At 44.7% G+C, this 16,262-nt stretch overlaps 1 protein-coding gene across 2 annotated transcripts in view; it reads left to right on the top strand.

The window, feature by feature from the left end:
- LOC126263122 (uncharacterized) overlaps positions 1-14,937 on the top strand; it is a 154,254-nt gene extending 139,317 nt beyond the window's left edge. The window contains exon 7 of one of the 2 annotated variants that reach the window (XM_049960139.1): positions 14,494-14,937. In XM_049960139.1, coding sequence (XP_049816096.1) covers positions 14,494-14,805 — 312 coding nt within the window. In that variant the 3' untranslated portion in view covers positions 14,806-14,937. Of the gene's footprint in view, positions 1-13,524; positions 14,455-14,493 lie in introns of those variants that run through there. The other variant, XM_049960138.1, reaches the window with a different exon arrangement.
- The last annotated feature ends 1,325 nt before the right edge of the window (positions 14,938-16,262 follow it).

Here is a 16,262-nt window from a genome sequence, read left to right as displayed (position 1 = left end):
ACCGGGACAATCCCGGTTTTTCGGGACGTTTGGCCACCCTACTCTAACGACGTGCTGCAGTACTATGGCGCGAGGACTTGGTTGTGTACCAGGACTGCAGACATATACCCGCAAACAAACAAAAAATTAACTACGTTACTATTTGCTCGAAGTGATAATTTCAACTTTTCAACTATCCGTCATGATATATTGAAATGTTCTTTCCTACAACGTGTCACCCATTGCATCACTTTTGAAATACCCTGTACTTTCTACCTTCTTTGTCAGAAACACATTATGCATTGTCGATTATAGAGAAATGAACCGTTCTCATGCTACAAAATGTCGTCATCATAAGAAATAACTGTAAGAATAACAAGAATCGTGCCATGTATTGTCCGTCTACAGAACCATATCCCGAGCATGACAATGCCTCCTTTGCTGGTTAGCCCCCCCCCCCCCCTTCTCCTCCCATAACGCAATGTAAGCGTTAATTAAGATACTAAATGACTTGCAAAGCCGCCCTTTCTTTCGCGCAGTGTAACAAAATAAATAACGCAAGAAAGGTTAGAAAGCCAAGAACGGTAATACAGTACACAGATAAAGGAAAATACTTCACGATTGTTAGCAAGCGGGCCTCTTACAAATGATTCCGTTCAACATGACTTCTTCTGGTAATGCACTTGGTATCACATTGTGGTTAAAATGGCTCTGAGCACTATGAGACTTAACTTCTGAGGTCATCAGTCCCCTAGAACTTAGAACTACTTAAACCTAACTAACCTAAGGACATCACATACATCCATGCCTGAGGCAGGATTCGAACCTGCGACCGTAGCGGTCGCGCTGTTCCAGACTGTAGCGCCTAGAACCGCTCGGCCATCCCGACCAGCTATCACATTGTGGTTAACAGATGCAAAAGCCATGGAACACTGTTCGCATTGCAAATTCCAGATCGCTAATATAATACCTGATTTAGTACTTAGGTATTCATCCTACCCATAACCCGATCTTATCCTTTTGAGGCCCATTTTACAGACATGTGTGAGGTTCGATCCCAGATTTATTCTCTTCGATTTACCGACCCACGATAAAGCAATGCAGACACGTATATTATGTATGGTGCTGCATAATCCACTGCCCGGATAGCAGAACAAATACAGAAGAAAAGCTTCGGAAGAGGCGTCGTCCTAATCAGAAGAGAATGGTAAATACGAGTATACTATCTGATCAAAAGTATCAGGACACCCCTTTCTCGTGCGAAATTGCTCACTAGATGGACTAGAGGCAGAGCCACCTGTATAAAAGATGTCGGGGAGTAGTGAGTTGTTAGCAGAGAAACAGTAACTCTAGAAAGGTTCGGTCAGGACAGCTCACTGACTGCCAACGTGGACTAGTCATTGGATGTCAACTGACCAACAGATTCATCAGGGACATTTCAACCCTTTTTAAGCTGCCAAGTCGACTGTTGGGGGTGCGATTGTGAAGTGGAAACGCGAAGGAACAACCGTAGTTAAACCAACACCAGGCTAATCTCATATACCGACAGACAGGAAATGGCGTGCATTACGGAAGTTGGTTGTAGAAAATCGCATGAACTCAACGAAAGAAATCAATCGTGAGTCCCAAAGAGCTACCAACAGCCCGAATAGCTCAACGACTGTGCGTGGAGAATGAAAAAGAATGGAGTACAGCTCCTCATGAGCTACACATTTTTGTGGTCAATGTTAAGCAACGGTTGAGATGATGTAAAGAGCGACACCACTCGACAACGAATGACGAGGAACGTATGTTTTGGAGTGATGAATCAGGCTATACCCTATAGCAATCTGATGGGAGGGTTTGGGTTTGGAGAATGCCTGGAAAACGTTACCTCTTCTCGTGTAGCGCCAACAGTGAAGCACGGAGTAGGTGGTGTCAAGGTTTGGAGATGTTAGGTTGTGGTTAGGTTGTAGTTCTCTTATTGCGTTTACTAAATAAAAAAGTGCGTAAGTATATGAACACAAAAAGTGGTGCAAATGACTCTAACCACTATGGGACTTAACATCTGATGTCATCAGTCCCCTAGACTTAGAACTACTTAAACCTAACTAACCTAAGGACATCACACACATCCATGCCCGAGGTAGGATTCGAACCTGCGACCGTAGCAGCAGCGCGGTTCCGGACTGAAGCGCCTAGAACCGCTCGGTCACGGCGGCCGGCTATATGAACACATCTTACAGTATTGCGTGCTACGAACAGTTGAGACAAGGCAACTGTTTGTATCAACTTGACGATACATTCCGTCATCAACCAGAATCTGTGAGATAATTGTTTCTAGACAATAGCATTCCTCAAATGAACTGGCCTACTCGGAGACCTGACCTGAACCCAAGTGGACATCTTAGGGATGAGTTAAGCACGTCGACTTCACTACAGACCTTAGCGTGGAGCATCACTACCTTAGGTACCAGAAACATCTGAACGTTCTCAGGCTTCTCAGGGACTCCATAGATGTACCAAAAATACTACGAATTTGTGAAAGAAAGACTATCCAGAAGGCGTAATGTCAAATTTAAGAGAAACGCGTTCGATTGGTTTCTTGAGGCAACCGTGTAACGAATCAAGAGTTAAGATTAGTGGAAAAAATAGTAAAAGTGATGTTAGTGAATAAAGCAACCAGCTACAAACGATTTTACAGTGCTTTCATTTTACACCTACAAACGGTTTCGGGCCTCCATGCCCATCTTCAGAGGACTAATGTTCCCAGTTACATGAGTGTTGGCCGGCCGGTGTGGCCGTGCGGTTAAAGGCGCTTCAGTCTGGAACCGCGTGACCGCTACGGTCGCAGGTTCGAATCCTGCCTCGGGCATGGATGTGTGTGATGTCCTTAGGTTAGTTAGGTTTAATTAGTTCTAAGTTCTAGGCGACTGATGACCTCAGAAGTTAAGTCGCATAGTGCTCAGAGCCATTTGAACCATTTTGAACATGAGTGTTGTCAACAGCAGTATGTCGTCAGCTCCAGCACTGCACAAGAATATTTGAATATATAGTGCCACTTTTACGTTGTTTCGATGATAAAAAAGCTATTATGCTTACATTTATTTAGATATAAGGTGATACAGTAGTAAACACTTACATATGTTCCGGTAGACGGTGTTTCGTCTTGCCACGCTCCCAGTACACTTCCAGGGCAATGTACGAGTTGTATTGTGAATAGCACACACATTTTATACACATCGCAGTGGCACGTAAAATACACTTCAGAATATTTGTCACGCCAGTCTGGGCTTCGCACAAATGCTTTACACTCACTGTTTTTATTTACAACGCAAAGAGCATCCACTAAACAGAGATATCATTGTTTTCTTATTGGGCAAAGATCTGAACTAAGTAAAGAAAATATGTTGAAGGTGCAACATGTTAAAAAAAGCAAAAGCTTTTACTCGACGAATGAACTTAATGAACTTATTATTTGAAGACTCTAGAATAAGTAATGTTCAGGGCATTTGTTAATCAACTGGTAGCAGAATTTCAACGAAACATTATAACAACCAGAGTGCATATTGTAATTTATGCATATACTCACATATCTATCTTATGTACAGAAATTGTGATGATAGTTAAAGTTTATAAGTTAACTGAAAGCAACACGAAACTATAAAGTTAGAGTGTGAGAGAAGGTCAGCGTAATTTCTCAATTTTAGAGTTTGGATTTAATTAATTTCATATCGGCGTCTTACACAAATATTTTCAAACATAAATATATGAAAACTATACTTATGATTATTCTTAATAGACGTTAAAAAAAAGGAATTTTGTTATTGGGGTATTCAGAGTAGCTATTTATTGTTTGTATTTAGGTCTCTCCTTGTTTTATGCTGTTGTAGTTGTTATGAGATTATGTGGTGCAGGTGTTATTCTTTTCCAATGAGAAATTCTTGTTTGAATTTCTGTCTGTTAGGGGTACGTTTTATGTTTAATTTCTATGAGCATTTCAAGGAACTTATGTAGAAATTGTTTATTACATAGCTATACTTGCTCATTTAGAATGCGTTGGGCTAAAATGAGGGTTGAAGATATTTTCCACTTCTTCCAGGGGGACCATTTTCTTATTTTGTTGGTGGTATTTAGTATCTATAAGTTGTCTTTAATGTTATAAACAAAGTGCCCATGTTGATACATGTGAGTGGCGATTGCAAATTTACTCAGTTTTTTTATTCTCAATGCGTCCATATCTTCGTGGATTCTAACGTTAAAGCGTATGCCGATCTGGCCGAGATAAAAAGCTGAATCGGTTGTCACAAACAATTTTATAAATTCCTGACTTTTTGAGGCCTAGGCGGGTGGCTTTGATGCTGTGTATTATATGGTGTTGGGCAGTGTTATTGGTATGGAAACTTGTTTTATCTCCTGTCTTTCGGAAAAAAATTGCAACTTGATATGAGATTCTGCCTAGGAAAGGAATGCATGCAAATATTTTCTTTTCTGCTGTGGGTTGTGTATTTACTGAAGGTAACTGTATATCTGCAGTTTTATTATGAAGGTGGTCAATTATTTGTAGCTTATATCCATTACTCTTAACACTTCAGCAGACACTTTCCACGCGGCTTCCTACTATGTAGCGGCCAGCACACGAAACAGATAATCGGAAACGAAACACAGACTTTCCCGTTAAATTATTAATCTAAGTATGTTTACTTTGCCCGCCCGGCTAGCCGCGCGGTCTAACGTGTTGCTTCGAGAGCGGGAAGGCATGCCGGTCTCCGGCACGAATCCGCCCAGTGGATTAGTGTCGAGGTCCGGTGTGCTGGCCAGCCTGTGGATGGTTTTTCAGGCAGTTTTCTATCTCCCTCGGCGAATGCTGCTTGATTCCGCTTCTTTCGCCTCAGTTACACTATGTCGGCGATTACTGGCAAACATTGTCTCCACGTACGCGCGCACCATTATTACTCTACCACGTAAACGTAAACATTTGGGGTTACACTCGTTTGGTAGGAGAAGTTCCCGGGGTTGGGGTTGGGGGGAGGGGTACACTGGGGGCCAAACCGCACAATAACCCTGGGTTCGGCGTGGGGCGACAGTAGGGTGGGTGAACTGTGGACTGCTGTGGCCTGTTGTGGAGTTGTGAACCACTAAGGGCTAGGGCGGGACGAAGCCTCTCCATTGTTTCTGAGCCCCCAATACAATACACAAGTTCACATTTACGCTGTTTCATAACACATAAGCGATATCTTATTCGATCGAAGAAAACTATCGCCGGCCGCGGTGGTCTCGCGGTTCTAGGCGCGCAGCCCGGAACCGTGCGACTGCTACGGTCGCAGGTTCGAATCCTGCCTCGGGCATGGATGTGTGTGATGTCCTTAGGTTAGTTAGGTTTAAGTAGTTCTAAATTCTAGGGAACTAATGACCACAGCAGTTGAGTCCCATAGTGCTCAGAGCCATTTGAACCATTTGAAGAAAACTATCATGTCAGTCGTCATTAACGCCATTCGAGGCTTAAATAAACGGGCACGGTATCACGGCATATTCCGCAGCTGAACATAACATATTTCCGTATGAGTAACGACGATCGAATAACTTGCCAAGTGTAGACATCTCGGTCTTTATGTATTCGCGGAGTGGATGATGTGGAGCCACTCGCTCTAAAGTTTGTTCCAGTGTCAGCAGAAGCACTTATCGTGCATCCTTTTTTACACAAAATTGTCTATATCGTTGTTAGTTGAAGACCTACAACAATCCCAATTTTTCTGTAAGTAAATCAATACTCTGGTTGTGTTGTGTAAAATTCTCAGACCGATAACTTTTAAACTTTAACCTCTAGAATTTTTCAAACGGAACCGAGAATAGATAGTTTCTTTTGAACTGTTGCTAAATTTGTATAGCTTTATTGAACTACAATATCACAGTGGAAATTGGTTCAGTGCTTTTAAGATTTTGAAAAAGTTGAGCGATTCAAAAAGTAAAAGAGATCGCTTTAGGAAAACCTCTATGAATATTTTTATAACCAACTGACACTAATTCCAAAAGTACAAATTTATAAGCTTAATACTACACGCATCTAAAATTTTGGTACAAACTGCATTTTTGAACAAATTAACTATCGGATTGTGCTGAGACTTGAAATCATTGACATCGGCTTAGTTTACATCTAACCAAGTTCTATAACAATATTTAAACTTTTAATTTTGCATAATATTATTACGCAATCTCTTATTTCGTCCCGTTCACAGTATGTGTCAGGCTCTGCTGTTCTGATTTTGGCCGAGCAATGAAGAAAAATCAATAACTCGCTCGTCACACTAGGCATACGGATAAGGGTTTACTTCTCCACAATCTATCTACCTATTTGTGACAATCAAGAATATGAACGTCATTGGTTTTATTAATCAGAATAAAAATTAATAAAAATGAAAAGGACATTTACACAAGTGTATGTAGTACGTGCATGGGGAGTCCTAAGCCTTGATAAAAAGTGAAGGGATGTCATTAAAAAACGGTCGGAACAGCCGCGAGTAACACCAAACAGTTTTGAAACTTCCTAGCAGATAAAAACTGTGTGCTCTACCATCTGAGCTTCCTAAGCACGACCCACGACCCGTCTTCACAGTCTTAATTCCGCCAGTACCTCGTCACCTACCGTCCAAACTTCGCAGAAGCTCTCCTGCGAACCTTGCAGAACTAGCACTCCTGGAAAAAAGGATATTGCGGAGACATGGCTTTGCCACAGCCTGGGGGATGTTTCCAGAATGAAATTTTCACTCTGCAGCGGAGTGTGCGCTGATATGAAACTTCCTGGCACATTGAAACTGTGTGCCGGAGCAAGACTCGAACTCGGAACCAAACAGTTTTGCTCAGTGACATATCCGACCAGAGGCTCCCCTCTTTCGCGACTCCTTTGCCGATCGGAAAACTGAGGGCTGAAATATTTGCGATTAGGAACATCACGTTGACATCACTGGTAGCAAAGTCCATGGTCGGAAAGACCACAGCATCGTCTCTCACATACACACGCCACTTCACTGCCATCGGCGGAGGATAACTGACCACGCGGTACCAAGTCTACACCAACTGTAGCATTTCAAAAGGATCAGTGTACTTTTTTAAGTGGGTGACGTACTTTTTCTGGTCTACTTCCATCACACGTTTCTACGTTGTCCGGCCACGGTTCAATTCTCACAATGTCATTATGATGTTAAAAATCCTTTACTTACGGACTTCAGCGTTTAAAGGTATAACCCATAGTAATCAATGTACGCCACATCCCTACATCAGAAACTAGACATGGTGTGAAGGTCCTGTATGGTACTGGTAACTGTCGGAAGGGACGCGCAAAAAGTATCCGTGCTTCTTAATATAGACAAGGCCAGTTTAAGGTCCAACTTCACAATTGTAAGCCGGCTAGTGTGGCAGAGCGGTTCTACGCGCTGTGTCTGGAACCGAGCGACCGCTACGGTTGCAGGTTCGAATCCTGCCTCGGGCATGGATGTGTGTGATGTCCTTAGGTTAGTTAGGTTTAATTAGTTCTAAGTCTAGGGTTGGCCGAATGATGGACGCGCTTCGCAGAAAGCTGTGCATGGCTGATGGAGAGATTGTTGATGCAGCAAGAGGTTGGCTTAGACGTCGACCAGTAGAGTGGCGCTACGCCGGCACACAGGCCCTCGCAATAAGTAGGTATAAGGCTGTCGCAGTGAGCGGAGATTATACAGGGTGGTCCACTGATAGCGACCGGGCCAAATATCTCACGAAATTAGCATCAAACGAAAAAACTACTAAGAACGAAACTCGTCTAGATTGAAGGGGGAAACCAGATGGCGCTATTGTTGGCCCGCTAGATGGCGCTGTCATAGGTCAAACGGATATCAATTGCGTTTTTTTTAAAATAGGAACCCACATTTTTTATTACATGTTCGTGCAGTACGTAAAGAAATATGAATGTTTTAGTTGGACCACTTTTTTCACTTTGTGATAGATGTCTCTGTAATAGTCACAAACGTATAAGTACGTGGTATCAAACATTCTGCCAGTGCGGTCGGTATTTGCTTCGTGATACATTACCCGTGTTAAAATGGACCGTTCACCAGTTGTGGGAAAGGTCGATATCATGTTGATATATGGCAATTGTGATCAAAATGCCCAACGAGCGTGTACTATGTATGCTGCTCGGTATGCTGGACGACATCATCCAAGTGTCCGGACCGTTCGCCGGATAGTTACGTTATTTAAGGAAACAGGAAACAGGAAGTGTTCAGCCACATGTGGAACGTCAACCACGACCTGCAACAAATGATGATGCCCAAGTAGGTGTTTTAGCTGCTGTCGCGGCTAATCCGTACATCAGTAGCAGACAAATTGAGCGAGAATCGGGAATCTCAAAAACGTCGGTGTTGAGAATGCTACATCAACATAGATTGCACCCGTACCATATTTTTATGCACCAGGAATTGCATGGCGACGACTTCGAACGTCGTGTACAGTTCTGCCACTGGGCACAAGAGAAATTAAGGGACGATGACAGATCTTTTGCACGCGTTCTGTTTAGCGACGAAGCGTCATTCACCAACAGCGGTAACGGAAACCGGCATAATATGCATTATTGGGCAACGGAATAACTTGGCTGCGACAAGTGGAACATCAGCGACATTGGCGGGTTAATGTATGGTGCGACATTATGGGAGGAAGGATAAGTGGCCCCCATTTTATCGATGGCATTCTAAATGGTGCAATGTATGCTGATTTCCTACGTAATGTTCTACCGATGTTACTACAAGATGTTTCACTGCATGACAGAATGGCGATGTACTTCCAAAAAGATGGATGTCCGGCACATAGCTCGCGTGTGGTTGAGGCGGTATTGAATAGCATATTTCATGACAGGTGGATTGGTCGTCGAAGCACCATACCATGGCTCGCACGTTCACCGGATATGACGTCCCCTGATTTCTTTCTGTGGGGAAAGTTGAAGGATATTTGCTATCGTGATCCACCGACAACGCCTGACAACATGCGTCAGCGCGTTGTCATTGCATGTGCGAACATTACGGAAGGCGAACTACTCGCTGTTGAGAGGAATGTCGTTACACGTATTGAGAAATGCATTGAGGTTGACGGACATCATTTCGAGCATTTATTGCATTAATGTGCTATTTACAGGTAATCACGCTGTAACAGCATGCGTTGTCAGAAATGATAAGTTCACAAAGGTACATGTATCACATTGAAACAACCGAAATAAAATGTTCAAAGGTACCTACGTTCTGTATTTTAGCTTAAAAAACCTACCTATTACCAACTGTTCGTCTAAAATTGTGAGCCATATGTTTGTGACTATTACAGCACCATCTATCACAAAGCTAAGAAAGTGGTCCAACTAAAACATTCATATTTGTTTACGTACTACACGAATATGTAATAAAAAATCGGGGTTCCTATTTAAAAAAACGCAGTTGATATCCGTTTGACCTATGACAGCGCCATGTAGCGGGCCAACCGCAGCGCCATCTGGTTTCCCCTTCAAGCTAGACAAGTTTCGTTCTTTGTAGTTTTTTCGTTTGACGCCTATTTCGTGAGATATTTGGCCCAGTCACGATCAGCGGACCACCCTGTATAGAAAAATAAGGTTTTGTAGGCAAAGGAGTTGGGAGTAATATGGTGTACTGGAATCCTGTACAAAACCAACCTGCATCTCTACATAACGCAGTTCGTATTTCTTTGAAACTCAAAAGTGATTCCTTCTGCTGATTTCGTGTGGTGTTTTTGCAACCACCGTCTGCAATGGACGACGATGCGTGTCCATCAGCACATGAGGTGTTCCTGGTCTTGATTTACCTGTGGCTGTTCCTTCGCGTGTACACTTCACAGTCGCACCACCGACAGTCGATGTCGGTGGTTTTACGAAGGCTGAAATGTCACTAATTAGTTTGTTACTCAGATGACATACAGTGATAGTCCACGTTGAAAGTCACTGAGCTGTCGTGACCGACCAGTTCTGTTGTTACTGCTTCTCTACTGACAACACAATACTCCGTGACTCCTTTTATATTGGCGAGACCGCCTCTCGTGACATCTGGTAACCAATTCCGCATTAGATTACGGCGTACAGAAACTTAATCAGACAGTGTACTCGTATTTTGCATTTTCTTCCAATCAGGATGATGCCTATTCCGAAGTTTTTCTTGTGTATTTCTTGTGCTATCCGGACAGCGAATTCTGCAGCGCCATACATAAAATGCGTGTCTACATTGCTCTGTAGGGGATCGGTAAATAGAATGGAGTTGGTATGGGATCGAACCCCACCCTGTGTCTAGAAAATGGACCTCAAAACGATAGGATCTGGGTATGGGTAGGGTGAAAATCGAAGTACTAAACCAGATCTTCTATTAACGAAGTGCGAATTGCAATACCAGCAGTGTTCCATGGCTTTTACATGTTGTAGTGCCATACAGCCCTGCTCACTACGAAAAATCTCGTCGTTGTTTTCTGTTAATTTATTGGCTCTCTCGAGGGACGATTTCGCTTAGCATCTTGCCAATATTTGCATCTACATATATACTCCGCTATCCACCAAGGGGTGTATGGCGGAGGCCACTATTCGCGCCAAGTCATATGTCTCACCCTCTGTTCCACTCGCGGATCGCGCGAGGGGAAAACGACTGTCTGAACGTCTCAGTACGATCTCCAATTTCCCTTATCTTTGAATGGTGATCATTGCGCGATTTGAAAGTTGGTGGTAATAATATATGCTCTTCATCCTCGGCGAAGATCGGATATTGGAATTTAGCGAGCAGCCCCTTCCATTTAGCGCGCCGTCTGTTTGCAAGTGTGTCCCACTTCAAACTTTCTGTGAGATTTGTAACGCTCTCGCTATGGCTAAATGTACCAGTCACGAATCTTGCCGCTCTTCTTTGGACCTTCTCAATCTCTTGAATCAGACCCAACTGACAAGGGTCCCATACAGACGAACAATACTCTAAGACTGGACGAACTAACGTATTGTAAGCTATTTCCTTTGTCGAAGGACTGCATCGCTTCAGAATTCTACCAATAAACTGCCTGTCAGTTCGCCTTACTCATTACTTGTGTAATATGATCGTTCCATTTGAGATCATTTCGAACAGTCACACCCAGATACTTGACGGATGTTACTGCTTCCAAAGACTGGGCATTTATTTTATACTCGTACATTATTGTGGATTTTCGCCTTGTTATACGCAGTAGGTTACACTTACTGATGTTGAGAGATAACTGCCAGTCATTACATCACGCATTTATTTTCTGCAAATCCTCATTGATTTATTCACAACTTTCGTATGATACTACTTTCCTGTACACTACACCATCATCGGCAAACAGTCTAATGCCGCTGTGAATAACATCAATCCTATCGTGCCCTGTGGCACACCTGATGTTACGCTTGTTGCTGTTGAAGTCTCCCCATTGAGGACGACATACTGCTCTCTGTCTGTTAGAAAACTTTCTATCCAACCGCATATGTCATCGGATAGACCGTAAGCGCGCACTTTTTGGAGCAAGCGACAGTGCGGAACTACGTCGAACACCGAAAGTCGAGGAATATTGCATCAACCTGGGAGCCGGTATCTAGAGCCTGTTGTATATCATGCACAAAGAGGGCCAGCTGTGTCTCGCATGACCGCTGTTTCCTAAAACTGTGCTGGTTTCTGCAGATGAGCTTCTCAGAGTCTAGAAAGGTCATTATATCTGAACACAAAATATGCTCCATGACTCCACAACAAATCGATGTCAGTGAAATTGGCCGGTAATTATGTGCAACCGATTTTCTACCCATTTTGTAGATTGCTATGACCTGGGCCTTCTTCCAGTCCCGTGGAACTTTCCGCTGTTCCAGTGATCTCTGATATATTATGGTTAAGAATGGTGCTATATTTGTAGCATAGTCAACATAAAATCTTACGGGGGTATCGCCTGGGCCAGATGCCTTCCTGGCGTCTAAGGATTTTAACTGTTTTACAATCCCAGATACACTAAACACTATGTCAGCCGTCTTTGCGTATGTTCGACAACTGAAAGCGGGAATGGTGCTGCAGTCCTAAACCGTAAACGAGTTTTTGAAAGCTAGGTTTAGAATTTCGGCCTGTCAGCAAGAGAAGGTATTGAATTATTTGTAGCGTTCTTAGATTTTACGTACGACGAAACTTTTTGGGGTTAGTTTTAGATTACTAGCGTTACGTGATATTTGTTCACTTAATGCAGCTGGTTGGCCTTAATAAAAACTCACTGTTTTAAAACATATTACTTTATTCCAGTTAAGTGGTCACATCCACACTCCAGCACTGCCCCAACAGTAAAGACCCGAAGCAACCTGTTTCTGGGACCCTCACCACATGCGCTGCTTCCGCCATATTCCGGCACATAAAGTAGTCTGTCCAAAATAACAAACATTTCTACAACTTTCCCACATTCAGGCATTCTAAAACTATTTTCTATGGCTAAATGTCGCTGTTCTTGAGCAAATATAACTATTGTATTTTAATTCTATGGAAAATTCTTGTAAGACATATGGCGCATGGATACAGCATATAAGCATACTCATTTCCTACGAAAATAACCAACATGTGGAAATAGTATCTTTACATTATTTCAAAGAGCCTCTATGATGAGATCTACCACTGACCATCGATGTTATTTTAATGTTATAATGTGTTAACGAAAGTGATACTATCTCTGTTGGTCCATCACGGCCAGGGGACATCGGCTGGTACGTACTCTTCAATGTCAATAAACTACCAACAGCGGTACACTTTAAGATATTTTCTTTTATTCTGAAAGCAACGAGTTTCGGCAATTCATTTTGCCATCTTTAGTCCCCATACGCTTTTTTTTCCCAAATCAATGAACTTATCGTTACTATCACGTCTTCGTATGAAGCATCTGCTCAATGATTGTAATTCACGATATCCAGTATTATGGCGCTATATGGTAAGTTCCTTGATTTGAAAATAGGGTATGGGGCTGAAGATGGCAAAATGAGTTGGCGAAACAGGTTACTTTCAAAATAAAGTAAAATATCTTGAAGTGACGGCTGTTGGTAAGGTTTATTGACATTGAAAAGTGATACTATGTCGATTATTAGGAGTAGACATCGTGAACGGAATCATTTGTAGAGAGTCCTGTCCGCCAGCCATCGTGAGGCATTGTCTTTTGTTTGTGTACTGCACTTCTGTTTTTGGCTTTCTAATCTTCCTAATGTAATGGCACCATCGTTTAGGATAGGGAAAGTTAGTTTTGTGTGATATTCGGAGCACGAGCTACAGCCAGGTGCAGGCTGGATTGCAGTAAGTTACACGTACCAGCAGTTGCGAAGGCAAATAGAGGCCACAGGGGTCTAGAACTAACGGAGAGGGCGCACACAGCAGTTTCCATGGCGCAAGTCACAGGCAGAAGGGGGCCACTGGCCAACCTAAGTGTTACATGTATGTGATGCGAACTGGCGCGCTTGGCAAAACAGAGGTGCACAGCCAAGTATAAATAGATGCTGTTTTCTAACGAGATTCATTGAAGTGTGACAGCTCTCCTGGATGGCAGGGCGTGTCACACCTCCAGTCACACACAGAGCAGCTGGGGCACCAGCATTCCAGTCCATGGCGGGTCACTGGTTCGACCCTCTGCGGCCAACGTGGGGCATTCAAGTGTGGCAGCTCTCCTAGACGGCAGGGCGTATTACACCGCTGGGCTACACGCAGCAACAGATGTGGCGACAGCGTCCTAGTCCACGGCGGGTCGTCGGTTCGAACCTCTGAGGCCGACGCGGGGTCCGCAGCCAGCCAGGCCGGGCCACTCTTCGGCTCGCTACCGTGGGCGTTCGTCTCGCCTCCCGACACACGCCGGAGACTTCCGAGGGGAGGGCCGCAAATTCGGACACCAGATAGCGGGCGGTTGTTGCCGCCATGTTCCCAGCAACGCCAGCCGAGGAAGAAGCAGCAGCAGGGCAGGCCTACAGCTCCCAGCGGAGCAGTGGCCGCTGGTTCAGCTGCTGGCGCAGCCATCTTGATGTAATCGGAACTCTGCAGCTGGCATACAAGGCCGGCTCGACACGGTGTTGCATTGAACAGGCCGCTGGGGTGTTTCCTCAGCATTGCGGGGCCTGTCACGCAGACCGAGGTGAATGGAGCTCTGTAGTGGAAACAAATAAATCATTTGGAAAGTTCTGCCAAGTTTTAATATGGCACCTCCTGGCACCCAACCCACTAATTTGGTGTCAATACACCACATTTGACATCTGATACCCACAACACTACCATCAACAGTCGACATCGATAGATATAGAAGGCGTGAAATGTCCCTGATGGATTTGCTACTCCAGTGACTGGGGTCTCTTAAGTGAGGCACTCTGATTTTACTGCTTCTTTTTTGACAGCAAAATGCTCCATGTCTCATTATATAGTGGCAGGTCTGCCTCCCGTGACATCCAATGCTCAATTCTACATTACATAGATACCTAGGTTGATCATTTAAAGTAAGTCCAACACTTTTGGTGGTGCGGTCTGTTGGCAGGCGCGCTTCTTCCTGTCGCTGCTGGACGGCAGGTGGCAGCTGCCGAGCCGCGAGCAGATGCTGCGCGACACGGAGGCGGAGGCGGCGGAGCGCGCGGCGGCCGGGCTGTGCGGCCGGCAGTTCCACATGATGGGCGAGCGCCAGGGCCGCTTCTACCGCGAGCTGGCCGCCGTGGGCCGCGTCACGCCGCTGCCGCCCGTGCTGGCCAAGCTACACGACGAGAGCAGCCGCCGCTTCCTCGAGGACCTGCCCGGCTACCGGCGGGACGTCTACCGCCTGCTCGACGACCACAACTACGTCCAGCTGCGCTGACACTGGGCCAAATCGCGCCCACAGCCTGTAACGTCTGCCTTCTGCTGCCGAGCTACTTGTCAGTGTGTAAATACCGTTTCACGTATCATGTGCAACGCTGTATCGCTCTGATACCAATTAAATATAATTTGAAAGCCGATAATTGGTTCCTTGTTGTTGTGGTTTTCAGTCCCAAGGCTGGCTCCATTCCTAGTTCCTTATGCATGTCGTGATATCGTAAAATTCCCAAAATATACTCACTACACTGTTACTTCTAACCTAGATCTTATACCGCACCATCAGCTTCAAAGTAGTACCCTTGTATTGTATTGTATTGGGACCTAGAAACGACGGAGAGACTCCATCTCCGCCGCAGCCGCAATGGTCCACAACCCCACGACGACTACCGCAGTCCACTTCACCCCTCCGCCGCCCCACACCGAACCCAGGGTTATTGTGCGGTTCGGCCCCTGGTGGCCCGCCTGGGGAACGTCTCACACCAGACGAGTGTAGCCCCTATGTTTGCGTGGTAGAGTGATGGTGGTGTACGCGTATGTGGAGAACTTGTTTGCGCAGCAATCGCCGACATAGTGTAGCTGAGGCGGAATAAGGGGAACCAGCACGCATTCGCCGAGGCAGATGGAAAACCGCCTAAAAACCATCCACAGACTGGCCAGTTCACCGGACCTCGACACAAATCCGCCAGGCGGATTCGTGCCGGGGACAAGGTGCTCCTTCCCGCCCGGAAAAAGTAGTACCCTTCCTAACCAGTACACCCAACCCAAAGATCTTGTCTCTTTCGCAAACTATCCTGAAAGTCTTCCTTTTTCTTAAAAAAATCACAGAGGTTTACTGTCCTCTGTGATTCTGCTTAAATCTCGTCCATTGTATCAAATCTTTGCCAGCTTCACTTGAGTTTCATCTTCAGGAAGAGAAACAAGTCATATGGAATTATGTCTGGTTGGCATTATATGAAGAGACTAAGAAAAGTAAATGTTATGGGGAAATAGGACCACCCAATCGCTCACTCGGTTGGCTTCTTTTGGGCGTGACGATGCCTCCCTGCACTCACTATCTACCTCCAGTTCCTCCTGTATTGCGCCGCTTCCTTCCATTCAGTGACACCCAGCACTTAGCAGCCCGAGGTCACCTCGACTTGCCATCTGATTCTTGGTCGTCCAGGTGGTTTTGAGCTTTCCATCTCCTTGTCATATATCTGACAGACTATTCTGCCAGGGTTCATTATGACAACACAGCTTGCCCATTTCAAACGTCTCACTTTGGCGAATTTCACTGCCAAGGGTTGGTCGGCTATCTTAACTAGATCTTTATTAGCCATACAAACCCATCTATTTCTTTCCTGGTCAAATGTATACTTTATGATCGAAGACTGAGAGACTGCGCTCTTCTTTTTTGGCCAAGATCCGTGGTTCCGCTCCATAGAGCAGTACTGGCCTGATAATTGTGTTGTACAGTTT

This window comes from Schistocerca nitens, chromosome 6 (genome assembly GCF_023898315.1).
Source record: "Schistocerca nitens isolate TAMUIC-IGC-003100 chromosome 6, iqSchNite1.1, whole genome shotgun sequence".
Lineage (NCBI taxonomy): Eukaryota > Metazoa > Arthropoda > Insecta > Orthoptera > Acrididae > Schistocerca > Schistocerca nitens.
Note: the sequence above shows the minus strand (reverse complement) of the source record. Positions and strands in the feature narration are given on the sequence as shown.